Source organism: Erpetoichthys calabaricus, chromosome 18, assembly GCF_900747795.2.
Source record: "Erpetoichthys calabaricus chromosome 18, fErpCal1.3, whole genome shotgun sequence".
NCBI classification, from domain to species: domain Eukaryota; kingdom Metazoa; phylum Chordata; class Cladistia; order Polypteriformes; family Polypteridae; genus Erpetoichthys; species Erpetoichthys calabaricus.
The window spans coordinates 7741157-7759241 of NC_041411.2; the positions used below are offsets into that span (position 1 = coordinate 7741157).

The window sequence follows — 18085 nt, forward strand, 5'->3', positions numbered from 1 at the left end:
TGGTGGTTGTTAAAACCTTCCAGAAAATAGGACCTAGAAACTGAAAAAAAACAAAAAGTGGTTGTCAAATGTGTTTTTGATTGGAAAATGTCTTTATAATGGGTGTGTTTCTTTTTTTTCTTCATTCTGTTTGCAGTATTTGAGCTGGTAAAGAAAGGGTAAGTTTTTTTTTTTTTAATAAGATTCAGTTGTATTACTTAATTCTAATTATTTGTCTTTACTGTTAAAAAGATATGGTTTGTCATTAGTGGCAAACGTAGCCTGTCTTCTGTCTGGGACTGATCTATAGCATAATTTTGTCAGAGCTCTGACACAAAAGGCATATAAAAAATCAGAGTTAAAAAAGCTCTCAAGTAGCCATTTCTATTGATAAACATACAGTATCTGTGGATGTGCTATTATCCCTGCACCATAAAATGCTTGAACAATGTTGGTATAAATACTTCACACAAGATAGCATGGCATTTGCAGGTTCTTCCCAAAGCATCTCATGTTTAAATTGAAAATTGCATAATTATTAATACTTTAACTTCTAATTTATAATTCTATCTTTTGCATTATGGTGTAGTACGGTTTACTTTATAATGGTGCTTGATGGTAAAGACATTATACAAAATAAGTAATGTGAACAATACTGAGGTGGAGGAAGCATTCATAAATGTAATTCGTTTTATACAAGCAGAGCCGTTCTGGAAGTTCCCACAGATAAGCCCCTGACGGAAGATCAAGCAAGATTCTACTTTCGGGATTTGTTGAAAGGAATTGAATTTTGTAAGTGGCAAAGCTTTATGAGTAAAATCCTCTAATTTATTTGGAATTTAAGTGGAACTGAATATAACCAGTCACTTGGAATGAGCGAGAAATAAAACTGAATGATTTTGCTCTCATTTCTAAATTTCATTTATAAGATACCTCACCTTAGGGATAAACTTTCTTACAACTTAATTGATTTGTCAGTGAGGATGCATTAATATGCATACTGGCAGCCCATCTAGTTTAGGTTTTTGCTTTATATATGGTAAGTAAAACAAATGAGTTTAGAAAAACGTATAACTGCATCATGTTACACTGATGCAAACAGGCTTAAAAATAATCCCATTAAAGGAATGCTTTCTGCCATCCCAGTGAATTTTTGGGATGCCACCAGGTACTGGAGTGTCTTCACACAGAATAAAGGCATGTGGTTAACCTGACAGGCAAATGTTAACTTGGCCAAGGTGAGTGGACCGTGCTAGACGCATGTCACATCCCGTATCTTCGTTATCTGGCCAGTTCAGTAGGAAACATATTTGCGTATTCTCGTTGTGTCCGTGGCAAAATTAAATTACCTCACAAGGAATGACTAAGTATTAAGTATGAATTGGCTGACGACCAACGCCAAAACTGTTCATGCCTTATTACAATTTTGCTGGGATAGGCTGTGGCTCTTCATGCCCCGCAGTTGGTAAACTGAATCAGAGAATGGATAGGTGGACTTTAGCACATCGCAAAATGAGATGCAAAGGTGGGGGAGTGGGGAAGGGGTGGGGGGGCTGTTGCCTTATAAGTTAAATTTCAAATCTCAAGTACAGTATAACCATTTTGAGACAAGCCTCAGCCTCACTGATGTGAGATGCTATCTACTGAAGTTTAAAGAAATGCTTTTACAAATGACTTATAAGAAGTAGACCAGCACAATACTTTATTTGAATTCAGTGTTGACACAACATGACTAGACCCGCCTTAGCTTTAGCTTTATTTTTGACCCATACTGAATTAATTATTTAATCCATTATTCAGAAAAGCACTCAGGAAACTAATGACTGTCCTTCATGTGATTCTTACCTATTCTAAGGCATTTTTGCACACTTGTATTTTGAAAACAAGTTGCATTTGACAGTATAGCGTACAGCACATGGTTGGATATTAGAAGGTAAAAAGGGATGTTAAGTCGTAAATCTCCTCTATGGAATTGGATGTTCTGAGTATAGTATGTGTGTGTGTTTCTTTCTTTTTTGGGGCTTTCCTCGGACTAGTGCACTACCAGAAGATTGTTCACCGTGACATTAAACCATCCAATCTACTAGTTGGAGAAGATGGACATATCAAAATTGCAGACTTTGGTGTCAGTAACCAGTTTGAGGGAACAGATGCTCTGCTCACTAGCACAGTTGGGACTCCGGCATTTCTTGCACCAGAGACACTTTTGGAAACAAGGAAGAATTTTTCTGGCAAGGTAAAATACGTAAGATAAAACCTTCAGATATTTGATTGATTTATTGAGCTGGTTCATATCTGTGAAAGTTATAAAGGAGAGGACTCCTTTGATGTGATAAGTTAATTTTGGGAGTAAACCAAATAAAAGCTGGAGTACTAGCTACTGTCTGTCCTGAAGAAGGAAAATCTATAAAGATATTAAGTAAAAGTAGAACCTTCCTTGTGGACCTCCCTTCAGTTTGTACAGACACTCTGTATTGCAGCTGAGGATGTTTAGTGGCAAAATATGCACACCCCAAAACTTGCCACATAAACATTAGAGTACAGTACAGTTCTCTTAATAGCTATTTACAGTATAAAATGTGATGTCTGTGTGTATTGTTGTCTTCAGAAACAGAAACCACACACACTCAAATCAAAACGTGGGTTCTTAACATCATGTAGACATTTCTGAGAGGTTGTAGCTATACTTTATGGGGCATGATGCCCCATATAAAGACAATCAATATTCTAGTGGCGTGCAGTTAAGAAAATATTGTTTATGCGCAAATCTTTTAGTGACTAACCCATATCTGATCCTTTTTGTTTCATTGTTTAAATGAATGTAAAATTAAAGTCAAACCATTCCTGGTGTGTTGTCATGGCAGTACATGTTTTGTGATGCTATCAGGAAGACTTGACTCCGTTCAGTTATCAATCTATTATGGCAGTTTAATTATAATTAATCTATACACTGTATAAGTGTTCAAATTGGAAAAAAGTTTCATTTCTGCTGCTTAAAGAATAATAATAATAATTATTCTGTACATTTATATAGCGCCTTTCACACTACTCAAAGTGCTCAATTAACTAGACTACATAGTATACAATACTGAATAGTCAAGTCACTAGACATTTTGATCAAATATACCATCAATGTTTATCATGTTCCCTTTACAAGTATAATGTGCTTGTGTGTAATTTAATACAGAAGTACATACAGGTATTTGTATTAAAAACATATATAATTATTTTATACAGCATAGAATGATAATTCTGCTATTTAAGCAATATGACTCTTCTCCATAACCAAAGAAATGAGATCTATAAGGATGACATGGTAGTATTTTATCCAAATATAATCCAAGTTACCTATACACTATGATTAAAAAGTTTGCATTATTATTTTTTAGAAGGTTAAAGGAGAAATAACACAACTGAATCTTTTTAAAATTTCTTGTAATAATGTACAAAAAATAAATCTATGGACTTGCCGTAATGAAGTCCTTTAATGCTGCAGGAATACGAGTCTGGCTCACATGAACCTTAAGTGGATTAAGCTTGTTTGAGAATGTTATGTTAGAAACTAGGTGAAAATTAAAGAGACGTGAAGTCAAGACGGAAGCCAGAAATTACATCTTCACATATGAGGTTTTCACTTTTTCTAACAAGCTACACATCTGTAATAAATAATTAATGATAAAACTGAGCTAATATAACAAAAGGTATACTATCAGCTAACATACTTGATAAACTATTCTGTCTCCATGGAATTTTTTATTTTTTTGTCACTACTGTTTTGGCTTTTATGATAAAGATGTGCAAAAACTCTTACAGTTGAGTCCAAAATCTGTAATTCCCAGAAAGTCTCTTCTAATTAATTTCTGGAACTAGAATAAAGAAGGAGTAAATGTGGCTAAGATATATATATTTTTTAATTTATTTGTAGGCTTTGGACATGTGGGCCATGGGAGTTACACTGTTCTGCTTTGTGTTTGGACAGGTAATACATTCATGTAGCAGCATTTCCTTATGATATTTGTATAATTTTCACCAATGTGAAGCACTTGCAGACATTGTTGGCATGATATAGTGGATGGTATTTTAAATTAAAGATTTTTGCTTCAGTATATTTTTGACGTCTTGAATGTTTTATACCAGTGTTAACTACGTCATTCTATCTTCACTCATCCCAGAGAAAATTAGGTCTGAAGGCAAACCATTCTAAAGCAATTGCATGGCAATTTAATTTAATCACACATTATGGCTGTGTGCAGACTGTCTTGTCATTCAAATACACCATTGTCAGTGTGTGAACATTATTTTATTTTTTATTCACACTGTAGCAAGACAAGCATTGCCTTAAGAAAAAGTACAGTAGAGATCTTTGAGTTTAAATTGTTCTGTAATTTAATTAACTAAGTTTTGTTAAACAGCCATAATTCTGGCATCAGATTGAGATGCCTTATTTCCGTTTCTGCGCTTCTCTTAATTTACTCTTATTACTTGTGTTCCTCTCTCTTAGTGTCCTTTTATGGATGAGAAAATCCTGAGCCTTCATCAGAAAATTAAGAGTCAACCTGTTGAATTCCCTGAATTGTAAGTAATTAAGGAACTGAAAGTAAATTAAGACAAAGCAAAATACTTAATACATAAACTGACTAAATATTTCTCACAGCTAATTGCCCTTGGTACATACACTATCTGATGGGTTTGGCTGAAAAATGAAGCAGTTACTTATTGAGTATCTAATTTAACTAATTGTAGTGTTCAGCTTTCATAATGGTGCGTAGTTTGCAATATTCTCATTTCTCTAGACATCTGCATTGATGTTATTTTTTCCTAGTCCTTAAATTGTTTTTTGAAAAATTGCAATGAAGAATTCCTGTTTGTTTAAATTTGTCCCCAAACAATCCTTCTTAACTAAGAGAATACTTGCTGATGAGCCTGCTGGTGTGTGTAAATGTTGTTTTTTTTTCTTTGTTTTGTGTGTGTGTCCAATTACAATTTATGTAAGGCTTCTCATGTCATGTTTGTAGCTGATTGCACATGATTATACATAATTTATATACAACAATAATGGGAACTGTTAAATTGCTTTAACTGCAACTATCTCTACTATTTACACTTGAAATGTTTAAAATCATATGAGAAGGACTGTAATCATATAATTCTTTTTAATGCCATTTGATAATACTTTGTATGAAGGGCACTATATAAAATAAAAGCTAACTGAAGTTACTGAAATGGCCAGCTGAAACTACTAGGATAGGGCCCATGGAGGCAGCAGGTGCAGACAATGCCTTCATGTTTGAGGCTGTTATGTGCATATATAGTCATAATAAGGAAAGATTCATTCTAACAATTGCAACCTGAGTTAACACAAGTAGTTAATTACACATCAGGAGCCACGTTAATGAATTGTTTTCCTCTTAGTCCAGACATATCAGAAGAATTAAAAGACCTTTTATTGAAAATGTTGGACAAGAATCCAGAAACCAGAATTACAGTGCCACAAATTAAGGTACTGTAATTTATGTACAGTTGCTTTTTTATTACCCCCTCTTACTATATTTGGGAACTTGAGCTTACTGCTGACTTAATTGTGTAATTTGTCTTGTGTTTCCCTTGTGTAGGTGCATCCGTGGGTGACTAAGCATGGCACGGACATCTTACCTTCTGAGGATGAGAACTGCATTCTGATTGAAGTGACAGAAGAGGAGGTGGAGAATTCAGTGAAGCACATCCCCAGCCTAGCCACAGTGGTAAGAACATGAAGAATGAAAAAATTATTGTAAAAGAAGGGTTGTCTGCACGCCATTGAACAATGTACAGTTTAATAAAGATTGGTAGAATATATTGGAAACAACTAGGACAACCTCCTCTGCTAAATTGAACTTTTAAGTAGTGTTTTTTAAAGTGAACTAGGATTGCTTAATTCAATTCAATGTATTTGTGTTCAGTTTAATAAAGATTTTTAGAATATATTGGAAACAGCAAAATTTAACATTTCAATAGTAGTTTTCAAAATGAGTTCTAGGATTGCTTAATTCAATTCAATTTATTTATTTTTTTGCACCACCGTTCGAAGTAAACAGAGGGCTGAAAGTATATATACATGAAGAATAACATCCCTGGGAGGAGACTGTCCCATCCTATTTTGCAAGTATGCAGCTTTAGTGCTGCAGCTATTAACTCTTATAGTTACAAAATTAAAGCACAGTTGCATAAAAATCTCACATATTGAATATTTCAAAGTGTGTAGGCTAAATTAATATTACTTTACATATTTAATAATCTAGCAGAGAAAGCAATTGTTTGCAAAGCGGAGGGGCTGGCAGTATTCTTTTTATACTTTTTTCACCATTCTATTTTTATGCTTCATATTTACAAGATACACTCTTTGTAAGTGTATATGTTTCACAAACTAGGTCTTATATAGTAAACTGAACCTCCCATAAACAGCAAAATGGCAGCCCAGTTTTATTCACTTCTTCCTTGGGCAGCTATCCTCCCAAAGGCTGATTTTATAGAAATTGTAAGGATAGAGAACACAATTAGCTTTTGTAGAATCCCTCTCCTCTCCTTTTCTAGTATTTAGTGTTTTATGTGGTTTATGCTGGAGAAACTAAACAATGAAATTTAAAAACAATGTCTTGGCAGATTTTAGTGAAAACTATGTTGCGGAAGCGATCCTTTGGAAATCCTTTTGATGGGAGCAGGAAAGAAGATCACAGTCTGTCACTGCCGGGTAATCTGCTTGTGTAAGTCAACAAATATGTCTGTGTTTGGCAAAAAAGAATAAAAAGACTATATATATGTATGAAAAAATTTAGTAGGGATCTTTATATACATTTAGTAAATAGAGGAGGATAAAATGAATTCTGTTCTGCTATTCATTACTTTGGCACTTAAATCATTGCTTGTAGTTTACTTCTGAAATTCCTCTTGAATGGATACATAATGACTGTACTGTATTGTTCATCTGTTTAGTTTATTTAAATCCATTCTTCATGGTGAGTCAGAATATACTTTGGCAACATCAAGTATAAACCACTAACTTGTATTGGAAAAGGCTGAGCATACATAGACATTGGTTTAGTAAATGTAAGATGTACCTTTGCAATGTGAGAAGAGACTAGGAAAGTCTTTAAAAACATCCCTGTGGACAGTGACTAGCCTTGGAATGAAACCAAGATACGGAGTTATTCTGACACTCATAATGTATTACTCTTTTTAAATTCTAAAATGTAATGTGACACTCTTTTTTCCCTTTTTTTCTTAAGTTCTCCCAAATGTACATGACATCACACACCTGAACGTTCCATATTCTACCCATATGAATATGTGCCCCTTTGCCTGTTCTTGAAACTAATGGAATAATGAAAGATCTCAAAAGAGATGTTAAGGCAAGGTGCTCATTTATAAGCATTAATTAAAAGTTTAATACAAGACAATATGCAGCAGAATTTTGTTGTACAATTACTATAAATACATCTTGTTTTGGAAAGGCACATAACAGCAAACAAAGCCACCTTCCACTCCCTCAATCCCATCTTGTTGTGCTAGTTTTAACTCAAAATGTGTAGCATAAAATATTTCTGTTCTGCAGCAGTATCATTCCATTCCCGCTGGAAGTTCTTCCCTCAAAGAGGGAGCAAAAATGCTTACAAATGCTGGACAGAGAGTATTTACGACTTAAAAAAGCCCTAGACACATTGTGGCTAGTTTTTCTAAAGTTAGCTAGCAGGCGTATGGTAGATAATATTACTTGAAATTCTCGTCATTTTTTTCAGGTGAAGCCATCGATGAAAGTTGAGATACTCCTTTAAATGCACTTCCTCACCCACAATGGGCCTACTGGTCATTTAGTGTGCTGTTACCTCCATGTGAGAGAATTTGCATCATTGTTACTTATCTGCAATATATCTCGTTTTGGAAGAGCAAGGAATTCCTAGAGTTAGGACTGTTAAGAGCTTATTGGACAGTGACTGATGTGGTGCCCAATTTATAAAGTCAAACCGGTTCATGAAAAGTCTTAAATTATATGCACAAGATAAACAACCTATGCTTTAAACTCTGTACTACCAAACTGCTGTAATACTGCAGTTTGCAAAATCTATGGTTTGGTTTTAATCTAAATGTAACCTGATGTTGAAACAGGCCATGTACTCTCTGCAAAGTTCCCATGTTTACGAAGATAAGGAAGGTTTCTATAAGCTTTAGCTGTAAATGATAGTAATGCAGTAGAGAGCAAAGTTGACTCTTGGACTGTTGCAATGGCTGACAGAACACAAACTACCATAGCTTTCAGTCAAAATATCTGTTACTCTTTTAATGACGTGTTCTAAATTGGTTTCTTGCTTCTGCTTCTGAATTACCTTGCAGTGATCTGGTGATTTACAAGCTTCATAGCTGCCTGTATGTTTGTGTCTTCCATTTCAAAATGAATATATGCTGCTCTTAATTTCTAACACATAGGCATAGTTGGGTGTCATTTACCTTCCTCATCAGCTACTATAACTTGACTAGATTAATCACATTTTTAGCCTAAGCATATGCACTAATGTTAAAAGAAAAGAGATAGAGTGTCCTGCTTTGAAAATATTTTCTGAGTTTAGAAATGAACGAATAAGAAGGGACTTGTTTAAATACAGAATTATCCTCTGTTTAGAATCTGTGGAACAAAATCCATCATCACCGTGTCCTTTCAGAAATGTTTTAGGCTCTGCTCGTTAAGAGATGAGAGAGGTACAAACTGCAATGGTGCTTTGGCTTTTCGTAGTTAGGTGGTGGAGCAGTTGCTTATGGTTTAGACCCAGATTACACAAGTCTGCTGCGGAAGCCTTTCACAGAAAACAAAAAAAATTAGGTAAACTCATCTATCTCACACACACACACACACACACACACCCCAACCACAAACCCGCAGCCCCGTTCACTACTAGGTAACTAAATGACAGGAAAAAATTGCCTTTCATGTAGTATTTTATTTGTCCTAAATGGAATTTTGCTTTTATAGCTGGTAGTATTATAGCCAACACCAACCCCACAGCAAAACAAAAGAGAAACGTCTAACTTGGTTAATGAAAAGAGAGCAGTACTTTGCAGCATTGTAAAAGCACATTTACTGTAGAAACAAAAAACCTCCAACAGTGTTTCTTAACATGTTTGTTGAATAATTTATTGGCTAAAATTGGTCAATGAAGGTGAGTCAGAGAGAAGATAAGCAGTATTGTTTAAAACAGGCACCAGCTTTGTCATCTCTCTCGCCCCTCATCTACTACTTGGAGCAGGTTGAGACTGCATCCCATAATTGAGCCTGTCACCTCAATTAGTTTGTCAGTTTGGTGGGCCTCTCCGGAAGTGATGTTACGGGCCAACATGCTATCTCAAAGAAAAACAAACTGGCTATCATGGAGTTATGGAACTTATAAAGGATCTCACTGCCTGCATTAAAGGAACACAGCCTCCTAAGAAAAGAGTCTGTTTTACCCTTTCTTATATACTAGGGGCCTTCGCCCCTGCACGCTTCGATCGCCAACCCCTGTGTTTGGTTTTCCGGATACACACTTTTAAGCTTTTTTTTTACTTTGAATTGTTGCTATTTCATTAGTTTCACTTTTATTTCAGAACTTATGTAAAAACAATTTTTGTAATCTTGCGAGTCCCAATATGCTGAATCTTTTTAATGAGGTCAGAATAGGTTTCTCTGTTTGCAATTTCAGCACAGACAAAACAATCTACATCATCAGCAGTTAATTATTTTTTTTGCAAAGTAACTAATAAATGCATGTGAGGTAAACCCTGTTTTTGAAATTCTCTGACTTAAACTTCAAAGCCTTACAATATTTACATACTTCTGACATATCACCTATGTCCATATATTCGATGTCTATTCGCCTTTTCGTTATTTCTCCAAGTAATAATTTCTCTTTGTTTGTGCTAATGCAATGTTTACTTTCTTTGTTTTGACACTCGTTTTTTTCTGCTTTCATATTCTGTATCTTGCTCTGCATGTGTTTCGCGCCTACGTTTTTTTTTTTGAGTCTTTTGAATTCCACTGTTTTCATTATCTCTAACCTGCTTTGCATGTGTTTGGCCCCCTTGATTTTTAACCTCTTTATGATGTTTTACTTTGTTTTCTACTCTATGTCTTTTATTTCTGACCTTACTTTGTCCTGCTTTTTTTTTCCAGTGACACCTGGTCCATGGTGATTATTTTCCCTTATTCGAGTAATAATTTCCGTTTGTTTGCGCTACTGCGATCTTTACTTTTTTTTTTTGATACTTTCTAATTTTCCTTTCATATTCTTAAACTGTCTCTGCATTTGTATCATGCCAACGTTTTTTTTAAGCCTTTCGAATTCCACTGGTTTCATAATCTCTAACCTGCTCTGCATGTGTATAGCGCCAATGTTTTTGAACGTCTTTATGAAGTTCTACTTTGTCTTTTACTCTTTGTCTTTTAATTCTGAGCCCGATTGGATGTGCTTTTTTCAGTTCCACTTGTTCTGGGCCGATTATTACTTTCCTTATTTGCACCTAGATTATTCTTTTTCTTTATCTTTTTTCCATTTTTTTCTCTCCAACGCTTTTGAGTCTCTTTTCACCGTGCTGTTCTTTCTTTTTCGCTTAGTCGTCGACGTTTCATCTATAACGTATTGTCCTTATACGCTTTATATGTACTAAGAGCCCTGGATATGTGTGTGCTCAAAGCCTTTACACCACTGAGTGTTTTGCTGCCCGTGGTCTTATTTGATATTGGTTGTAAGTAGAGCGTGCCTTGCAAGAATCTCATGTTCTACGTCCCCGCGAGACAGTCCTGAGTCAATCTCTTGGCACAAAGTCTCATGTTTAAGGTCCCTGCAAGACGCTCCATGTCCAATCTCTTTCGTCTCACGGGTCTTTTTACTGTTTTCCGTGATCATGACGTGAAGATCATGTCTAGTCTCCCTAGTCTTTCTCTCCCATGATTTTTTTTTTATAATAGAGAGATAGTTGTTAATCTGTATTAATAAACCCGTCCAGCCTGTCACTGATGTGGACTGCCAAGTACCAGTGTGCCACATTAACATCCACGCCCAGAATAGTGACTGGGCGTAAGGAAATTCTGATGCAGACAAAGTCAATAACCTGTTCCTTGCTATTACTGATGTTGCACGAAAAAAGTTCTTCACCCGAGTATCATCATTTCTTGCTCCTCTTGTTAATACACCAAATTAATGCAAAGTCTTTGGATACTTACTACAAGTGACATAGCCTGGTGTTATGTTTATAATCCAATGTGTACACGTTGAACAGAACAGAATACATGACTGTTCTTCATGATGCTCGAAGGTAGCTTACATCCACATCAGAGACTGTAGTCAGCTTAAAAGAGCTGTATCCTTCAAGGCCCAAGGCAGAACTAAAAAGGATCAAGCTTCACATATGCACACAGGGGTAGCCCCCTGCAGGATCCAAGGGTCTGCCCAACTGCCAAAAACAGACCAACAGCATCAGCCATGAGCAAATTTTATTGTCGAAAATGTTTTTCTAGACATGAAATTGCAATGAACATATTATGGAAAATTGGAAAAATTTATTACAGGCAATTTTAGTTTGTTAAAACATTTTAAGTATCTTAAATTATTGTGTAGATTTTGCCGATTTTAATATTTGCACAAATGCGCCATCTGCTGGGAGATGGGGGGCAGTGATCAACTTTCACCACATACGGAGATATTACCCGTTGAAAGCAATAAAAATACATATGAAATAAATGAATTCTAAGTTGTTACATGCACAATGTTTGGTTTCAGATCACCAGTCCTATTCATGTAATCACTGCTACTACTATACCCAACACCTGCAGCAAATTTAATAAAATAACATTCTCAGACCTGCCTGATACAAGTCAGGTTATGTGGAAGCTGGAGATAATCCTAGTATTTTGAGTGCATGGCTGTCCTGTTACGAGACCCTGTCACACACACCTCTATACTCACAAGGAACCATCTTAAAATAAACAGTAAATTGCTAATTTTACAAGCCATCCATCTATCTATTTCCAAACCAGCAGGGCTGCGGGAAAGTTGGAGCCAATCACAGAAAGCAAATAATGAAAGGCAAGAACAATCCCTGGACACCCACGGTCAGTAGGGCCACTTTAGCTTCACACAATTCACCTGAGCTGCATGTCTTTGGACTTTGGGAGAACAGAGGAGCACCCAGAGGAAACCCACACAGACATGCGGAGAACAGGGAGGCAGCACACAGCAAGTGAACCCTGGTCTTGTTATTAGTAGGCAGCAGCGCTAGCACTTTGTCACCGTGCCACCATTAACTAAGCAGTAAGCCTGTGAATAGTCTTGTCTCGGGATTTCATAAGTCGGTGCCATTTTTCCTATGAATGAACACTGCATGCACTATTTTGAAGACTGTCTGTCTGATCATGTACACTGTGGTGATGTGATGTCATTTGTTTAACCATTAACCCATTTTCTATTCTAGGAAGCAAGGCAGTGGTGATAGCATTAAGAGTGTGGATCTACCTGATGTCCAGGAAGATGTCATTCTTTCCTGAGTGCTGACTTTAACCAGTAGGCTCTTCGCTTTGTGCATCTTCTCTTGTTTTTTAAATTTTTGGAGATGGCACTTCAGTGTGGCTTGCAAGATAGTCCTATATCGACTTGCATCTCCATGCAGAGTATATGTGCTGTTTGGAGTATAGGCCAATGCATCTAGCATGGATCAAGTTTTATGGTTTGCATGTTTTAAGAAAACCCTCCATTACTCAATGGATAGGCTAGTTATGCTTGCTGCATATCCATGGATCTTCTCCATTTCTTACTTGGAAAGACAATGGGACTCCACAGGCTCCTGAATGAGGCAATATAATGCACTTTACAGATATCAGGGCTGATGCTACACTCTCTCTCAAATCAGAACAATAAGAACCTCATGGACTTGCATCAGATGTTCTATTAAAAAAGTGCAATGCTCAGCAGCCTAATTGGCTGAAATATGCATAAAATATTAAGGCAGATTTCTTCTGGTAAATGTCTGTAGTGTCTTATATACTTTACACATTATCAAAAAAAAATAATGGCTTAATCATCCATACTGGCAATATACAGTATGAGTAACCTCCTGTGTAGCATGATGGCGTTGGAACTGCCAGTTTTGGAGCATTTCTGTTTCCGCCTAAAGTAGAAAAATTCAAATATATAAAGATGGAAAAAATGAATCTATAGAATTATTTTATTTGATCAAGGTCTCTTGCCCCTAATTGCAATTTTCCCTTCTTTAACATTCAAAAATAGTATTGCATTTTAAGGAAGAACGCCACCATAAATTTCAAATAGTTTATATCAAGGACTTTGTCATATGTGTCACTTTAAAGAACAGGACATACAGTATAATAGTAGGTTAGGTGTGACAGGCAGACCCTGTCTGATGCACTTTTTAAAATGAATATATTCCTTTTGTTTCTGTTCATGTTGTAAATCTAATTAAGGACCCTGTTCTTTTCTTAAATCTGCGTGTGAATAAAATCATTTGAACCCAAGCTAACCCCCAGGAACAAATCTAGTAATGGAGCACCCAGCAGGATGGAAAAGGAAGCAGCAGAATCTTGGGTTTTGAAATGAAACTCTGGATGGTTAGTATGGATTTTGTAAACAAAATCCGGTACATCTTTATTTAATTTTAGCCATGTTTAAAAGGTGGTTAAAATATAGGGCTATTCAAAATGAAAGAGCAGATTTCAAAAATGTATTTCAAACAAACTGTATAAGACAGCAACACATTCCGCACATCACTGGATAGAGGAAAGTTCAAAGTTTGGTCCTATGGTCCTTGAGGTTGCATGCACCCAACATGAGCACCATGTGTAGCGTGACAAACGTCAAAACGGTAGACCATTTCTTGCCACACACAAGTCAACTGGTCCCTAGTTACTGAATTCACGGCTTTCTCAATTCGACGTAGCAAATCTTGAAGATTAGCGGGCTGAGGTTGAACAAACACTCTTTCTTTAATGTACCCCATAGATAAAAATCACAGGGGCTAAGTTTCTGGATACCTTGGAGGCCATAGACAATGAACAAGATCTTGTTGTCCACCTCTTCCAATCCATCGTCCTGGAATGGTGTCGTTCAGGTAATGCCGGACCTCCAAGTGGAAATGAGGCGGGGCACCATCTTGCATGAAAATGAAGTCATTCGAATCCTCTTGAAGTTGAATTTTTAAACTTTGAACTTACCTCTATCCATTGATGTGCGGAATATGTTTCTGTCTTGTACAGTTTGTTTGAAATACAGTTTTGAAATCTGCTCTTTTATTTTGAATAGCCATGTATTTTACATAAACTATAGTCAGACCTTAGTGTGGTAGATCATTTATATAGTATTAGTGTTTTCCTTGATTAACTTTCAAAAATTAAACAGGTTTAGTTTTACTTAAAATCTAGGCACATCCAAAAACTGATTCTTTGGTCAGAAATACATAAATACATAAAGCACAAACATGAATAGTCTACCACTGCTTAAAGAAGAACTAAAGCTTGGTCTTTTTGCCTATGGAGTTCCAACCCACAAACATGGGTAATATGAAATTACTCCCTGGATGGCATCAAAAGTGGATCACTAGCAGTTGAGAGACTGGACTTTTAAGCTGAAGATGTCCAGTTTTAAATTTAAGAATTGTCTGTGGAACTCCTTTATAGTCATTTTACCTGCCTGCATGCCTTCCATGAATTTCTGAACCGGGTCTTTCCAATACATAGAACCATGGCTGAAAATGACCAATTTAAAGTCCCTAATTAAACTTTGCGCAAGTCTTTAGAAAGTGAAAGGAGATCAGAGTAGTGCTGGGCGGTATGACCAAAATTCTATATCACGGTATTTTTCAAATTTATACCGGTTTCTTGCTATTCAACAGTATTTTTTCCCCATACATGAGTGGCTGTTAACCACATTTCCCACTGCAGTTACTACAGTAGACTGGCTAAGAATAACCTATTCCATTGTCATGAGAATTGTACATTGTACAACAAAACATTTTAATGTGCACACAAATATTAACACAGGTTTGCATGGCCCCATGAAGTTATAGTTTTCAAGGGGGCAACACTAATGAAGAGAAGGAATCACATTGCATGACCGTTGCAGTCAAAATATAGAACCTTTTTGTTGAACAAATTTTGCCAACAACTTAAAACTATAATTTTGGCAACATATTTTCAACCATCCAAAGAGGCATTTAGACTTAGTAAAATATCCAGAGGTGCTTGTCAAAAGTTGTATTGCACTGAACATGTCTTAGAAAAGGAATAAATAGTAAATATTTTTTGTAAACCAACTACATTTTCTGTTAATGTTTACAGTCTCTGTCCACTGACATGTTAGCTACATGGATTGTAATGGCGTTGGTTATGTCGATCCACCACTTGCTTTTTTTGTCATAGGCAGTACCTCTAGCAAACGCGTCTACAAGTGACGTCTGACTCGAGTGTCCTCTAGCTTTTTCAGTTTTACCTGAGGACGTGGAAGGTGCCAATCTTAGTTCCATACATTCATGGTACTCCAAAGCACGTGTGTGGGTAAGGTAGTGCAGCAAATTGCTCGTGTTGCTGCCTCCGGTGACAGCTTTAGCTCAACAGCATTTACAGTAAATAGTTATTTGGTCCACATCTGACCTTTTAAAACCAAAGTATCTCCAAACAACAGACAAGGGTCCTTTTTTTGGCAAACGTTCTTCTGTGTCATCATGTTCAGCTTTATCACCTCCTACAATTTGTTTCTGAATGTTCTCTGTCCATTTTCACCGCTCAATACCTCCACTAATGCATGTACTCCGTTGCATGCATGTTTAACGGTGTAGCAGTGAAAAAGGTCCCCCCTTAAACAGTTTCCCGCTGCGCCATGTTCTGAACGTTGTTTAGGCTATTTAAACTGGTATTGCGGTATAAGAAAAATCCATATCATAACAAAAATAAAAAATGGTTTTCGGTATGAACCGGTATACCTCCCAGCACTAGATCAGAGTATATAGAAAAACCCATACAGACACTGGCTAAACTCGTAAACGTTACACAGAAGTTGACCAGGCTGGTGATTACCCCCTGGGTCCCATGAACTGTGGAGAAACTGTGGTGAAACTGTGGCAATGGCAGTGCTCTGCTTGTTTTCATACTGTGAAAACATGAACGCAAATGTAACATGCCTTTAAAACATCTCAGTGTGGTACTTACTATGGAAAGATATATTATAAAATCACATTGTCATAAAGTCCCTAACTATATAAGCAGTCGCACATGCCCAGTACTCCCACTGTAAAACCATGGATATAAGTGAAATTACAGACCCTCGGAGTGCTGGGACATTCATTGTTCATTTTTACTGCGACTTGGCACTGAATAAGACCATCGATCTGCAAATTCTATTTCTGCCTCTTGAAAGGGTCACTTCATTTTGCCAGTATTGACATTATGAGCATATGGAAACAGTTGTACTGTAGCTCTAAAGTGCCTTTGGATGGTATTCACTATAGAAAGGTGCTATATAAAAATAACACAGATACAGGATGATACCCAATAACTGACTCCCTATGAAGCTCATTTATCCAGACAGTGCTCACGTTGCAAAAAATAAAATTTTAATTGACATAATGCTTACACAATTTGCCTTTCATAATGTTGAGATTCAAAGCGCAGCAGAACAAGTATACCTATTTTTCTACCGTCTCAAATGATTCGGCATCCTAAAAGGGTAAATAAGTAAAAAAAAAATTGTGTCTTACTTGTAAGGCGCTTTGAAATGTTGGTCACTATAGAAAGGCACACTGTAAAACTACTGAGAAGTCCTATTGCCATTCCAAAACACAGTTTTGTTCATACCTGCCTGGACTCTGTGCCAGATACTGAATGTAATATATTCCTTTTGATTTTCATTGCTACATAATATCTTGCTGAATGTTGCAACTACAAGGAGTGCTTAAAAGAATGTCCGCTCTTCCTTTGGTGAGATTGCTAATGGGAAACCATCAAAAAGGGACAATATCTTGATTGAATCTGGAGTCCTTGGACACACAAGTCAAACTTTTGCAGTGGTGCTGAATGAAAATGTATTTGTTGTTCAAAGTGTTTTTTATATACAGAACCTCTGGTATTGCATTGCTGCTCGAATTGTACTTGATATTCCCTGTAAAATGCCTGTTTCCTACTTTATTAATTTATTTTTAGCAGTGCAGTATGCTTCTTAAGCCTTTTGCATGGTTTGAGTGAAACATTATATAAAACCTATAAGTTGATCTTTCTGAAATTAAAATGGGGGGTTCAGGTGACACTGAAGGATGCCTTTGGGTGATGCAGTGGTGAACCATGAACAATATTCAAAGTAAAGGAGCATGTTTCTTTTCTCTAAACTCACGAAGGATTAAACCAGTGCTGTATATATGTCACAGCCTTCAGTTGTCACCAATGGACAATAATTTGCCTGAACAGATTCTTCAAGCATAAGGGAAGACAACAGGATTGGTCACTCTGCTTTCAAGAAACACAACAGTATTTTAAAGGTTATCTAGCTCCAACAACATAGCTTGAGAATACAAGGAGAAACATAACAAACTGGGTTTGCTTTTTAAAGTTCTTGTTTACTGCAACTGACTTAAGATTTTAATAAAATGATCTTGCCTTTGTTCTATGGGGTGTGTTTCCTTAAAATAAAATTTTAAAAAATCATCTACAGAGATAGTGAATGGCAAATTGATAGATGGTGGAGATGATTCTGTAGGCCACAATTTTAATTAAAGGGCAGGTGCAGTAAAGTCTGTAGTTAGTGACATAATTTATGTACAAGATGAACTAACAAACATTATATAGCTATTATGGAGTATGCTCTGCTCTAGATTGCCTGCTTTAAAACCTCTCTGCACCCAAAATGTACTTATTAAATTGTGTGTCTAATAAGGTTGCAGGCAATTGCTATGTGGTAATTCAAATGAAAATAGAGCATAGCATAAATAATACAAGGAAACAAATATTTCCTAGACCGTAGCAAAAGTACATTTTATTGTTCTTGAATACAACTCAAAATGAGGTGTTAATATTGGGGAAAACCTCCTGACTAGATAGATAGATAGATAG

General features: G+C 36.3%; 1 protein-coding gene and 1 long non-coding RNA gene across 4 annotated transcripts in view; both read left to right on the top strand.

Annotated features, from left to right (window-relative positions):
* LOC114668765 (calcium/calmodulin-dependent protein kinase kinase 2-like) overlaps window positions 1-13330 on the top strand; it is a 36401-nt gene extending 23071 nt beyond the window's left edge. For both annotated transcript variants that reach the window (XM_028824691.2, XM_051921219.1), the window contains 9 exons: window positions 137-158; window positions 683-771; window positions 2016-2215; window positions 3905-3958; window positions 4481-4554; window positions 5392-5479; window positions 5592-5720; window positions 6619-6719; window positions 12451-13330. In XM_028824691.2, the coding sequence (XP_028680524.1) occupies window positions 137-158; window positions 683-771; window positions 2016-2215; window positions 3905-3958; window positions 4481-4554; window positions 5392-5479; window positions 5592-5720; window positions 6619-6719; window positions 12451-12523 (830 nt within the window). In that variant the 3' untranslated portion in view covers window positions 12524-13330. The remainder of the gene's footprint in view (window positions 1-136; window positions 159-682; window positions 772-2015; window positions 2216-3904; window positions 3959-4480; window positions 4555-5391; window positions 5480-5591; window positions 5721-6618; window positions 6720-12450) is intronic.
* A 26-nt stretch (window positions 13331-13356) lies between these two features.
* LOC127526245 (uncharacterized) lies at window positions 13357-17642 on the top strand. Of its 2 annotated transcripts, XR_007933896.1 has the most exons (3): window positions 13357-14157; window positions 14246-14803; window positions 15985-17642. It is a non-coding gene; the product is annotated as an uncharacterized LOC127526245 (long non-coding RNA). The 2 variants fall into 2 exon arrangements; XR_007933895.1 differs by having other exon boundaries at window positions 13357-14803.
* The last annotated feature ends 443 nt before the right edge of the window (window positions 17643-18085 follow it).